Source organism: Nomascus leucogenys, chromosome 8 (assembly GCF_006542625.1).
Source record: "Nomascus leucogenys isolate Asia chromosome 8, Asia_NLE_v1, whole genome shotgun sequence".
NCBI lineage: Eukaryota > Metazoa > Chordata > Mammalia > Primates > Hylobatidae > Nomascus > Nomascus leucogenys.
This window is the reverse complement of record NC_044388.1, coordinates 109,072,055-109,085,922: the sequence shown is the minus strand read 5'-3', so window position 1 is coordinate 109,085,922 and position 13,868 is coordinate 109,072,055. Positions and strand designations below refer to the sequence as shown.

The window sequence follows — 13,868 nt, the reverse complement described above, 5'->3', positions numbered from 1 at the left end:
TCCCTCATTTAAAAATATCCTGGATTATCTCTTGGGAATCCCTGTTTCTAAATTATCTTTTAGCTAATAGAAAAAGGGCTTAAAGTTTCTGTTAACTATTTAGGAGTACGGTCTGGTTGCAACTATAATTAAGACTTTGTTGATGTAAGTTCTACTAGTTGCATTCTATTTTTTGCACTAAATTTAGTGCATTTTTCTATACAGGGAGTCAAAATCTAAATCGAACTTTATGGTTTTAGTTTTAACAGTGGCGTGCAGCCATACTCAGGGTTATTTGTTTAATCTGTTTTAGTTCCTGGACTTGTTTTCTATCTATAAAATAAGAAAATGTGGTTAATATTAACTGCCTGTACCTCACAGAGACATGAAAATATCCAATAGTATTTGTTCCAGGATGGCAGTACCATTGGATTCATCTGATACAGCACCATGCAAATTGATTTTTGTGTCTGCCAAGAAGGGTAACTCTTTTATTATCCCTAGAGGTGGGTCCCAAGGAGTCACATCAGCAGGGTATTATAAAAACATGCATTTGATTCAGAAAAAATAGGAACAGTTTTAACAACTTAATGTTTTTTAAGCAAATGGATTGATGAGAATATAATCTAGTTAATGGATTGGTGAGAATATCATCTAAATGGATTGATGAGAATATAATCTAATTTTGAGGCACATCATTTAGTTCAGATTGCAAAACACTTATCTTTTCCAAAAGAGTAAGTTTTGAGTATTAGTCATGGATAAGTCTTCAGTTAGACTGTTAGGATAAATGAAATCAGGGCTACTTCTTTTTGCTGAGAATCATTATATAGTCTCATATATTCTCAATTCTCCTACCAATATATTATTCTTACTGGGTATCTTCCATAATGAAAGGCTTGATGCTTGATGTAAAAATCAAAATATATTTAAAACTTTGTTCCCAGACTCATAGATTCCTATTCTAATAGGAGTAATGGACGTCTTAACCTACATAGTAGTCTTTTGATTAATATCTTGTTTCATAAATCTGAATTTCATCTACCTCGCAAACATTCATGATTTAATTATGGGTCAGGTGAGCTGCTGTAGCTAGCTAGTCAGAGTTGATTGAGTATCCATTGGGTGTTCAGTGTCTTCAGTTAGCCTGAAGTTATTTATTTGACTTAATATTTAAACTATAGGCGTGCTGAAAGGTTTCCATATGTATTTTTTTTAATTTACTGGTCTCTAAATACTGCTTTGAAGTGAGCCTTTAAGTTGACTTGTTAGTGCTATATGAATTTCTCCTTCAATTATACTTCTGTCGTAGTTCTTTAAAAAATAGTAAGTTACTTGTCAATGTGTAGTGTTTTTTTTTTTTTTTAATTAACAAAAAGTAAATATCTTAGGATTTGGTTGAGTGAATGAAAACAGAGCAGTGCTCCTGTGTTTTGTTGAAAAGCAGCTCCTTTTGTTTTCATCCAAGTGCTATCAATAGGGCATCCTAAGGCTTTAGGACTTAGGTGTCCCCAAGTCAAGTTTGAACTCATCTCCCGGATGCCTTTGCATAGGTGTGTTGTAAATGGTCCTCACTGACTCATTACAGTAGAGTTGGGGCTCAGTGTTCCTGTTGAGTCTGTTTGAATGTTATCCCCTCAGTAATCCTTAGGGATAGGGAAATGAGTATGTGAGTCAACTTGTGATTTGTGATTCTCTCAGTGTTTAGAGCCTCTTCACGTACTGTACAATGCCAATCCTGGTGCCAGTGCCTGACAGACGTTTCCTGTTTGACCTTTTCTTCTGCAGATGGACACTGACGTCGTTGTCCTCACAACAGGCGTCTTGGTGTTGATAACCATGCTACCGATGATTCCACAGTCTGGGAAACAGCATCTTCTTGATTTCTTTGACATTTTTGGCCGTCTATCATCATGGTGCCTGAAGAAACCAGGTACAGATCTCCTCATATACCTATTGGGCCCTGTAAGGTGAATGCTTTCATTATTGATTAATTGCTCATATGCTATCAGGAATGGACATGTAGACTTTTATAGCTGAAATGAGTGGTTTTCACCAGACAGATGAGGGAATACCTTGGGTGCATCCACTACAGGCACACAGAAGAAACATGACTGTTAAGATAACTTTTTTATTTTGTTGGCTTAAAAGGATTGGTTGTCAGAGAAATTGAGCGGTAGGATGTAAATCTGTATGATTGTTGATAAACTGAAAAGCAGCCTCCGTCTGTATTGCAGCAGTACAGGACTAAGCTTGTGGGACATTTCTGTATTCCTTGGCTGCTCTGTTGTGACAGAACGCAAATGTCAGGTTCTGAGAACCCGCTCGTTGTACCTGTAGGAGTCAGAGGGAAATGCGGTGTGTCCTGATTAGCACTCCAACTTCAAATGCAGTGGTTTTTTTTTCCCTATCGGCAGGTAGCAGACCCTATCAAAGGGATCAGAAGCTGTAAGCATGTGAAATTTGGAATCTTTGGGTTATCCCAGTGTGAGGTATTTCTATCAAAAGGATGAAGTATGTCAGACCTGTGAGACAGAACACCGTGGCTTCCTGTATAGGATTAAATTACAAGCATAGGCCCACGTGGTGCCTGCTTGTTTAGTAGGATCTTTGGGAAAAAGGAATTGTCTGTCCATTATTGTGGAGGACCTTTATGTATACGGTGGCCGTGGGTTTCCACAGGGTCTAGGTAAGGCTAAATTAAGACATTTGGTTTCTTTCACTCTTAGTTCTTTAAGCTAATTTCTAGATAATAGTTTTTTTCACTCTGTAGTTATAAATCTGCATAGCTAAGACCACATACTGATTTAAAAGAGTCTCACACATTCATTCTGTAAATATTGAGTGCTTGTTAAATATCAGGTCCAGTGCAAAGCACAGAGAGATCAGTAAGACAGTTTTTTTCTCAAGAAGCTCATACTTAATTCAGCAATGGAGAAGTACAAATTTTACAGAGAGGTATCATCATAAAGATAGTTCAGTCTTGTGAGAATGTTTGGGATCCTTTTTGGGCAGTGCCTGAAGAGGAGGGCAGAAGTTAGATCAGGAGGAGCCTTCATGGGTCACAGTAGTAGATTGGAGTTTATCCAAAGCTTATAGGGAGCCACTGATGGATTTGAAATAAGGGTGTCTGGTGTGTTCAGATTTGTTTGCATTTTAGAAAACCACTCTTCCTGTCTTTGGAGTGAGGTGGGAATATACATAGATAAAAAGTCATGCTGGCAGCCACTTGTTTATATCTGTTTTGCACTCCTCAATCTGTGTCCAACTAAGAGGCTCTTCTCAATGGGTTCCTTTTCTAGGCCACGTGGCGGAAGTCTATCTCGTCCATCTCCATGCCAGTGTGTACGCACTCTTTCATCGCCTTTATGGAATGTACCCTTGCAACTTTGTCTCCTTTTTGCGTTCTCATTACAGTATGAAAGAAAACCTGGAGACTTTCGAAGAAGTGGTCAAGGTAAATTAAAACTGCTTGTTTGTTTGCTACTTAGCATACTGTTTAGATAGGCTGCATTTATACCTTTTGTATTTAATGGCAGACAGGGAAATTTTGAAAAGAAATTCAGTTTTCTTCCTCCCCACTCCAATCCCTAGGCAGCCACTAATCTGTTTTCTGTCTTAATAGATTTGCCTATTCTGGACATTTTGTATAAATGGGATTATATAATATGTGGTCTTTTGTGACTGGCTTCTTTCACTCAGTATAATGTTTTCAAGGTTCCATCCGTGTTGTGACATGTATCAGTACTTCATTCCTTTTTATTGTCAACTAATATTCCATCATTTGGATGTTCCACAAACATTCAGCCCTTTATAATTTGTCAACCCAACTCTTCTAGCCAATGATGGAGCATGTGCGAATTCATCCGGAATTAGTGACTGGATCCAAGGACCATGAACTGGACCCTCGAAGGTATAGAAACTAGTGTCAAAATTTTAAGGAATCTTTTGAGAGATTGAAAATGTGATCTAGGAAGTAATCCCTGTTGAAGTATATTTGGGAATATAGATGTTCTACTTACAGAATCAGCCCACTTGGAAGCACTCGTACAGCTAAAAATTTGTGTGAGTTTAAAACATACTCTTCACAGGCAGAGGACGAATAACATTTAGCAGAGTGGAGGAAGTTGCAGCACAAGTGCCTGTCCCCCAGAAAGGCTTACACCTCAGTAGTGCCAGTGATGGGGCGATGCAGGAGGTGAAGCATATGGCTAAAAACAAGGGGACTGCAGAAAAACAATTTAGCATATATATAAATCTGGCTTTGCAGAATGGAGAAAGGACTTCAGGGAGTCCTATATTAAGTATTTGGGGTCCCTGAGGTCCTTTCTCCATTCTGCAAAGCCAGTTGACTACCATTCTCCCCAGGGCCCTACAGAGGCCCCCAGGTATGTTCTCTGGAAAAACCGAACCTTTGAGTCCCTTGATTGAAGGATTCCAGGCACAGTGGAGACTGGAACTGAGGGTAAGACTGAGCGACGGAGATAAAGGAAATGTACAGGCTGAGCTGTGGGAGGCCCAGCTCCTTCCCTCTGCTTGTTTCTGCCTGGTAGCCAGGCTTATTATGCTCCCCACTTAGGGGACCCGGCGCTTTTTGGGGAAAGTGACCCATGGATATTGACACTTGGGGATCTCCTGCTGAAAAAGCTGGCTCACTGCCTGATCCCCCAACAGCGAATCTCACCTCTCCACAGACACTGCCTCTACCACACAGAGCCTCAGCCAGCTTAAAGCAGTTTATTGTGAGATCTATGTAGAGAAGTATAGAAAATGTGTATGTAAAGTTTAATAATAACACAAAAACACATGTAGCTGGCACCTAGCTTAAAAAAAAAACAGAACATTACCAGTACCTTCGAGGCTCCCTGTGGAGAACCCCTCTTTTCTCCCTACTACCTCAGAGACAACTACCATTGTTGCTTTTAATCATTCTCTTGCTTTTTTTTTATAGTTTTGCTGTAGGTATTGCTTTGTTTTGAAAAGCTAGTTGACTAGGAAGCAAAGCCTAGTTAAGAGAAGGGCAGTCTTGTCACTAGTAGTTGAAGGTTTCCAGGAGATGAGAGGAGGAGCAGCGCATCTGAGTCTTGGTGTGGTTTCACCGTCCCTGAGGTTTCACAGCCCCTTCTGGGAAGTCAGTGCACAAGGTCATGAGTGAGTCTGGGAAACACAAGGCTTACCCTCATCAGAGCATCTGGCAAGGCTTCTAGCAAGGGCAAGGCACTGGACATGTGTGAAATATGGCAGGCGGGGAGGCTGCTCTCTGCATCTGCTTTCAGCTCTCAGGAATAGGTCAGACAGAATCCTTCTGTGGGATAAAGTGAATGTCCTCTGCTGATCAGGCAGAGGAGGGAGAGTAGGAATTTCATCAGTATGTAGTTAAGACAAGCTAAGTACAGACAAGTTATACAGGCCAGGGTCACCTGGCTCTGTCCTTCATTAAAAAGATAGTGCAGGACAGCAGGAACTTTGAGACATGCCTGTCTCTTGGCAGGTACTGTTCCGATCCAAACTGGTTCTCGTCTGTGCATAGTACCCAGCTGTCATCCTAGTCTCCTGGGGCTTTCCATCGCCTCTCCTGTGCAGGATCTCCCATTTCCTGTATCTTGTCTTCTTTCTTGGTTTACTCTTGTTTAATAGGACATATCCTCTAGGAGCTTTTTGAGGAAGGATGCAGTGTTTTGGCTGGTGTAGACTTATAGGTTGAGAGTCAGTAATTTGAAGTCATTCAGTAATTTGAAGGCATTATTCCATTGCCACCCTGCTTCCAATGTTGCTCTTGGAATTTCTGATCATCTGTATTTGCTGTGTTTTTCTCTAGGGGAGCTGGTAGGGAGTTCTCTTTGTTGTCATAATATTCTGAAATTTCCAGTGATGTACGTTGGTATGAATCTATTCTCATTGTTCAAGCTGGAAGCTCTTCAAGTTCTATGATATTTTCTTTAGTTATTTTATGCTTGATTTCCTGTTTTCTCTGTCTTTCATTCTAGAAATCCAGTTCATCCATGCACCACATAATGACATTTCAGTCGATGATGAGCTCCACAGATGATGGTGGTTCTGTGAGATTATACCACCACATCTTTACTGTACCTTTCCTGTGTTCAGATGTGTCTAGATACACAAATACCTACTGTTGTGTTACAGTTACCTCCGTATTTAGTACAGTACCATGCTGTACAGGTTTGTAGCCTAGGAGCCTATAACATCTAGTTTTGTATGAGTACACTCTGATGTTCACACAACAAAGAAATTGACTAATGATGCATTTCTCAGAACATATCACTGTCATTAAGTGACACATGACTGCATACATATATAAGGAGTTTTCTTTTCCCTGCATAATCTGTTTCTTCTAAGCTTCCTTCTTTTCTGTTTTGTGTTATTCTTTTTAAATCTTTGAGGCCTTCTGCCAGGATCTAGTAAACTGTTTATATATGGGGAGACAAAACAGCTTTGTTCTCAGTGGTGGGACTCGTTGACTTTGAGCTTTGTTGTATGTTGAACTGAGCATCTGTTGGAAATAGTGGTGTCGGTATTGTTTTCTTCTTGAGCTGGTCACATTTTTTAGAAAATAGTCTTCTGATTTTCAGGCTAGTAAGGGTATGACTGCCTCTTGAGGGGAAAGAGACTGGTGGTGAGGAAGGGTTGGTGGTCTTGGCATTCAGAATGTATATGCTTCACTTAATCCCCTCATTTGGAATGGCACTCATGCCCTCAACTATTTCTGGAATACCTTATCCAGGTACTCCTTGTTTTATTCTCTCTAGAGAATAATCCAGATTTCTGGTGAGAAAAGAGCTGTTGCTTGGGAGTGTAGAGTTGGGGCAGGACCCAGGAGTTGTGACTGCTCTTCCAGTGGTCTTCACCCTGTCTTCAGTATTTTAGCTCCCCTTGTCTAGCTGCTGCTCATCTCCTGTTCCAGAAGTATCAGATGCTGTAAGTTCCTCATGATTTTAAGGATTCTATAGTATAATCAGTTGATTCTTCACTTTGAGACAGTGGCAGCTTAGGATTCTGCTTTTGTGGATTTGCAGTGTCAGTTACCACCTGCCTGTCTGTTTTTTAGTTTCAAAAACTTATGGTTCTATTCTCTCACTCCTGTTCTCCTCCTTGTGGGTTTATATTTAAAAACAAAGAAGTCTTTACTGTAGACAGTGGGATTCCAGGAGGTTGTACAGTTGGGTGCATATGTTCAACCAACTATATTAACTTGGAAGGCTCCTTAGTCAGCTTATAGAGAGCCTCACTCACCTTGGCTAGGCAGATTACTTGGCTTTGGAAGAAGGTTTTAACACTAAAGACAGACACTAACATTAAGAGGAGAAAAGAGAGCTAGAACAAAACCATAATGATAGAGCAGAAGAAAATATCTATCATAGCCACAGAGATAAGATGTTTGTGCATATGTAAGCATCAGGATGCCACAGAAAAAGACCATTTTGAGACTAAAAGAACTCTTCAAAATTAAAAATGATAGCCAAAATAAACATTTCAGTAAAAGAATTGGGAGATAAAGTTGATATCTCAGATATCAGCTTTTCTGAGATATAGATAAATATCTCAGAAAGCAGAACCAAAAGATAGAGCTTGGTAATATGAGCAGAATAGACATTTAGAATGATCAGTTCAGGAAGTCCCAGCATCCAATTAAAAAACAATTTTTTTAAAGAAGAGCCGGGTGCAGTGGCTCACGCCTGTAATCCTAGCACTTTGGGAGGCTGAGGGGGGCGGATCTCTTAAGGTCAGGAGTTCAAGACCAGCCTGGCCAACATGGTGAAACCTCGTCTCTACTAAAACTGCAAAAAATTAGTCGGGCATGGTGGTGGGTGCCTGTAATCCCAGCTACTTGGGAGGCTGAGTCAGGAGAATCGTTTGAACCCGGGAGGCAGAGGTTGTAGTGAGCCGAGATCGTGCTACTGCACTCCAGCCTGGGCGACAGAGCGAGACTCCATCTCAGAAAAAGAGAGAGAAGAAAACTTTGGTGGAGGAAGAACTTGTGAAAGAAATAATACAACAACAAAAAAATCCTAGGATTGAAGGACGTGAGTTTCCAGATTAAAGGGGCTTACCTGGTGCCCAGCTAAATCAATAAAAAAGAATGCCACCAGGTCTCAATATTGTAAAAGTTTGTAGTACCAGGGATTAACCTTTCAGAGAAAGAAAAAAATGAAATCACATTAATAAGGATCAGAAATCAGAATGCTGTTAACTTCTGAAATACCTTCAAAATTGAGAGAAAAAGGTTTTCAACTAGAATTCTATAGCCAGCCAACTTGTCTATCAAATATGAGACACTTTTAGATATGCATGGACTCAAATTTCCTTCCCATATATCCTTCCTCAGTTAATCACTGGAGCATGTATTCCACCAAAAAGAGCAAAATCATGAAGGAGGAAGACAGAATCCAGGAGACGGGGGCCTGATCATGACCCTTTTACAGGACCATGTCCAGGGAAAGTGTCAGGATAACAGGCAGTGCTGAGAGCAGCCAGTCCAATCTGAAGCCGGGGAGACAGTGCTCCAGAAGGGAGCTCTTCTGGAAGATGAGGAATAATCCTGGTGGATTCTTTGCATTTCATTAGTAAAAGTTATATTAGGCATTGTTTCAGAGCTGTTAGAATACGTTTAGGAAAAATTAGCAATAGACACACAAAAAAGTGAGGAAGAGAAGCAGAACAATTAAAACTTACAAGAAAGGAAATATCATAGTATACTCTGTGGCTCAGCCGTGAGTAGTACTTAGGTAGTCATAATGTTGAAATCAATTTTGAAAACAACAAAAACAGTTACATATTTATTTTGAGAGCATTGAGGTGGAGGGAAAGGATATATGGAAGAGACCTCAATCCTCACTTCCCATAATAGTAAGTTAATAGATGGTGTCTATAATTTATAAATCAAGAAATTAAAAGCACAGGGCATATTCTTTAGAACTATAGAGGCAGGATAACAATTCAGCTAACAGAACTGGAAGCAGCTGCCAGAGTGGTTGCAGAGGGGAGGGATGGGAGGAACCTTTAGTACCGTATTGACTTTTTAAACTACCATATTTCATTGGATCTCAGATGCTGTTAGATGTGTGATGTACTTCTATTTTATATATATCTGAGAAAGAAAAAAATGCCAAGTAAACTAACATGCATTTGATTAGACAATGGTTCCCAGTTTAGATATTAAAATATGAAAAGTCCTTTTAAGAATCAGGGAAATATTGTAAGGGCATAAATTACTTTGATTAAAATAAAACATTTAAATGTATTCCTCTTTTATTATGATTCTCATTTCCTCCTCTAAAATCAGTCTTCTTATATGTACACGTGTGTCCTAACGCCTGCTCTCACTTAATCACTTTCTAGTCATGCTGAGAATGCATAAATAGGAGCCTATCCCCATTAACAGGATCCCACAGGCAGTGAGAACCCAGGTAGTGAATGAAGAGGCAGCCCTGAAATCGAAATCTTTAGGGAAGCTGCCTTATATTCTCCCTATGCCCTGGACACTTTCTTTTCTGTATTTAATACTGTGTTTTCAGCATGTAAGATATAATGAGCTTTCTACAACAGTTGTGTAGGATCACATGCTTTGTTAAGGTAAACCTATGGAGTGCCCTTAGTGTTGCTGTGCTGTTTTCTGTAAACTTGGAAAAAAAATGCAAATCTCTGATGGAGTTACTAACCACCTTAGAAACACATAGAGCAAAGTTATGTTGTCTAAAAGAAAAGAGTTTATGCTTGACTAGGCATTTAATTTTAAATATTCTGTTAATTATTAAGGCCTTTATAGAATGTTTGGCAAATACTGTAGAGTTGAAAGAATAAATGAACATTGTTCGTAACTTTAGTTCTTTTAATTTGAATACTTACTACAGTCAGATATATTTGCGGGTGTGTCTCTGAATAGCTTTGTATCTTTTTAAGATTATATTATAAGCATTTTATGTCATTTAATGTTTGAAAGCATTATTATTTTTTTTCGGCAGGGTCTTGCTATGTTGCCCAGGCTGATCTCGAACTCCTGGGCTCAAGTAATCCTCCTGCTTCAGCCTCCCTGGTGGCTGAGAGTACAGGCACGTGGAAAGCATGATTTTTTTTTTTCTTCCATGCTCTTGTTGCCCAGGCTGGAGTGCAGTGGTACAACATGGCTTATGGCAGCCTCAACCTCCCAGGGTCAAGCTGTCCTCCCATGTCAGCCTCCTGAGTGGCTGGACCATGAGCACGTGCCACCACGCCCAGCTATTTTTTGTTGTTGTTGTTGTTGTAGAGATGGAGTGTGGTCTCACTTTGTTGCCCAGGCTGGTATTGAACCCCTGGCCTCAAGTGATCCTCCTGCCTTGGCCTCCCATAGTGCTGGGATTACAGGTGTGAGCCACCATGCCCAGCGGAAAGCATGATTTTTTTTTTTTCTTTTTTTCAGAGTCTAGCCCTGTTGCTTAGGCTGGAGTGGTGCTTTCCTGGCTCTCTGCAACCTCCGCCTCCCAGGTTCAAGTGATTCTCGAGTCTTAGCCACCCACGTAGCTGGGATTACAGGTGCAGGCCACCATGCCTGGCTAATTTTTTTTTTTTTTTTTTTTTTATTTTTTTTTAAAGATGGGGTTTTGCCACGTTACCCATGCTGGTCTCGAACTTGGCCTCGAGTAATCTGCCTGCCTTGGCCTCCCAAAATGCTGAGATTACAGGTACAAGCCACCACACCCAGCCTTAAGCATGATTTTTTAAATCAACTTTGGTATAATTTGCTTACAATAAAATTGATCAATTTTGCTAAGTTTTGACAAAAGTCCCAATCATAATAAAGAACACTTCCATCATCCCAAAAGTTCCCTTGTGTCTCTTCCCCCACTTCTGGCAACCATCGATCTGCTAAAAGTATGCTTTTTCGGGCGTGTAATAATAGTTATTCTATAGAATATATCCCTTTGGTTGAACTTTGGGTTATTTCCTTTCTTTCCATTACAAGCTGTGCTGTGCTGAACATTGTTGGATGTCTGTTTCTATAGGATAAATTCTTAGAAGTGAAACCACGGATCACATAACAGGAATCTTAAGACAGTTTTAAAAATATTCTCGGCCAGGTACAGTGGCTCACGCCTGTAATCCCAGCACTTTGGGAGGCTAAGGCAGGTGGATCACCTGAGGTCAGGACTTCAAGACCAGCCTGGCAAACATGGTGAAACCCCATCTCTACTAAAAATACAAAAAATTAGCTGGGGATGGTGGTGGGCACCTGGAATCCCAGCTACTCGGGAGACTGAGGCAGGAGAATTGCTTGAATCCAGAAGGTGGAGGTTGCAGTGAGTCGAGATTGTGCCACTGAACTCCAGCCTGGGTGACAGAGCGAGACTCTGTCTCAAAAAAAAAAAAAAAAAAAAAAAAATCCTCGTAGGAGGCTGACACAGTGGCTCACTTCTTTTTTTTTTTTTTTTTTTTTTTGAGACGGAGTCTCGCTCTTATCGCCCAGGCTGGAGTGCAGTGGCGCAATCTCGGCTCACTGCAAACTCCGCCTCCTGGGTTCATGCCATTCTCCTGCTTCAGCCTCCTGAGTAGCTGGGACTACAGGCGCCTGCCACTGCGCCCGGCTAATTTTTTGTATTTTTAGTAGAGACGGGGATTCACTGTGTTAACTAGGATGGTCTCGATCTCCTGACCTAGTGATCCGCCCGCCTCGGCCTCCTAAAGTGCTGGGATTACAGGCTCACTTCTGTATGTACGTCAAGACATACAACAGTGTTTAGCACAGCACAGCTTGTAGTGGAAAGAAGAAATAACCCAAAGTTCAACCAAAGGGTTATATTCTATAGAATAACTATTATTATACCCCCTGAAAAAGCATGCTTTTAGCAGATCGATGGTTGCAAGAAGTGGGGGAAGAGACTCACCACAAAGGGCACAAAGGAACTTTTGGGGTGATGGAAATGTTCTTTATTATGATCGGGACTTTTGTCAAAACTTAGCAAGATTGATTAATTTTATTGTAAGCAAATTATGCCATACTAACACGTTGATTTAAAAAATCATGCCTTCAGCTGGGCATGGTGGCTTATGCCTGTAATCCCAGCACTTTGGGAGGCCAAGGTGGGAGGATCATTTGAGGCCAGTAGTTCGAGACCAGCATGAGCAACAAAGTGAGACCCCATTTCTGTAAGAATATTAGCCAGGCATGGTGACATGTGCCTGTAGTCCCAGCTACTTGGGAGGCTGTGGCAGGAGGATCCTTGAGCCTGGGAGTTAGAGGTGGCAGTGAGCCACGATCGTGCCACCGTACTCCAGCCTGGGTGATAGAGTGAGACCCCATCTCAAAAGAAGAAAGAAAAAAATTCTTATGGACTTTCTTTAGTTTGTCTTTTATACTCTGTTTCTGGTCTAGGGATGGATTTGACACCTGAGGCCTTGATAGGAGACCTTAAGTCAGCCTCAGCTGCTTGGCAGTTTCCAGGTCTCCCTATTTTTTGATGACCTTTATTCCAAAGGACATTTTTCCCTGCCTGCTGCTCTGCTGCATAGCTTATGTTCCATTTTTCCATTTTGAGGCTACACCTAGTCTTTTGTTGAGGAAATTTTTGTTTCAGATTAGCTTGTTAACTTGATATAACCATTTTAAACAGGGAAGGTGTAGGATTGTAAAATGAATGGCTATTTCTTTATGTACTAGAATTGTTTCAGACTTGGGCTGGCATGGTCCTGCTTGTTCTTTGCTATCAGAGTTCCGTGGCTGGCACTGAGTTGACACTCTGAAGTATTTAATTCAGTTGATTACAGTTTGCGTTTCTTGACTTTCATTGCATTTTACAGGTGGAAGAGATTAGAAACTCATGATGTTGTGATTGAGTGTGCCAAAATCTCTCTGGATCCCACAGAAGCCTCCTATGAAGATGGCTATTCTGTGTCTCACCAAATCTCAGCCCGTTTTCCTCATCGTTCAGCCGATGTCACCACCAACCCTTATGCTGACACACAGAATAGCTATGGTAAAAAGTGTCTTTGGTACTTATCTGTTTTGCAACTTTGTCTCTGGAAAATGTTATTTGTCTTTGTTGATTTTCTTTTCTGGAGTAAGACTTAGTTCAGTTCATAGGGATTTTTCCCAAAATACTTTAAATTTGCATATCTGTCCATTTTCTTCTAATTAATTTCTCCTTCAAGTTTAATTTAGATGTCCTTGGTCTCCTACCTGATTGTATGCCAACAGAGTTGGTGACGTGTCTCCAACACTTAACAAAGAAAATGGGTTTAAGTATTTGACTTCCAGACTCTACCTCATAAGGGAATCTTTCTGATTTTCAGACATTTAGAGTGAGGCTCTTGTGTCTGTAGCACTGACGCAGTTTGAATGAGTCGGAACAATTTAGAATTGGATTCATATAAAAATCTAGGCTTTATTTGTGGGTTGCACCCACTGAAGTTGTCATCTGTAGTGTGCTTTTTAAAGTTATCTTGAGGCTTAATGAGACATCAAACCTTATTTAGCTTTATTTCAAAGGAGCATTTAAAGAAACTCTGAAGTGTTACTTTGTCCCCAAGGATGTCGGTTAAGTCCCTCAGATTTTTTAGGTATAGAGAATTGAATATTATCAAATGGTCTAGAGGACCATCTTTTTTTTTTTAATCACAATAACCTAAAACCACACACTAACCCCCTGTGTTCTTCCCTTCCATTTTAGGGTGTGCTACTTCTACCCCTTACTCCACGTCTCGGCTGACGTTGTTAAATACGCCAGGGCAGCTACCTCAGACTCTGAGTTCCCCATCGACACGGCTGATAACTGACCCACCACAAGTATGGTGTCAACTAGTGTGCCTGTTCTCTCCTCTGCTTTCTGGTGAAGCTGACCCTTTGGGTCAGATTTAGTATGTGGTTGGGAAAATTTCACACTGCTCATTTCAGGAGTCAC

The 13,868-nt window shown here is 40.7% G+C and overlaps 1 protein-coding gene across 6 annotated transcripts in view; it reads left to right on the top strand.

Annotated features, from left to right (window-relative positions):
- TSC1 (TSC complex subunit 1) overlaps positions 1-13,868 on the top strand; it is a 53,663-nt gene that overhangs the window by 19,744 nt on the left and 20,051 nt on the right. For all 6 annotated transcript variants that reach the window (XM_030818094.1, XM_012509136.2, XM_030818097.1 and 3 more), the window contains 5 exons: positions 1,768-1,912; positions 3,282-3,436; positions 3,819-3,892; positions 12,769-12,944; positions 13,638-13,753. In XM_030818094.1, the coding sequence (XP_030673954.1) occupies positions 1,768-1,912; positions 3,282-3,436; positions 3,819-3,892; positions 12,769-12,944; positions 13,638-13,753 (666 nt within the window). The remainder of the gene's footprint in view (positions 1-1,767; positions 1,913-3,281; positions 3,437-3,818; positions 3,893-12,768; positions 12,945-13,637; positions 13,754-13,868) is intronic.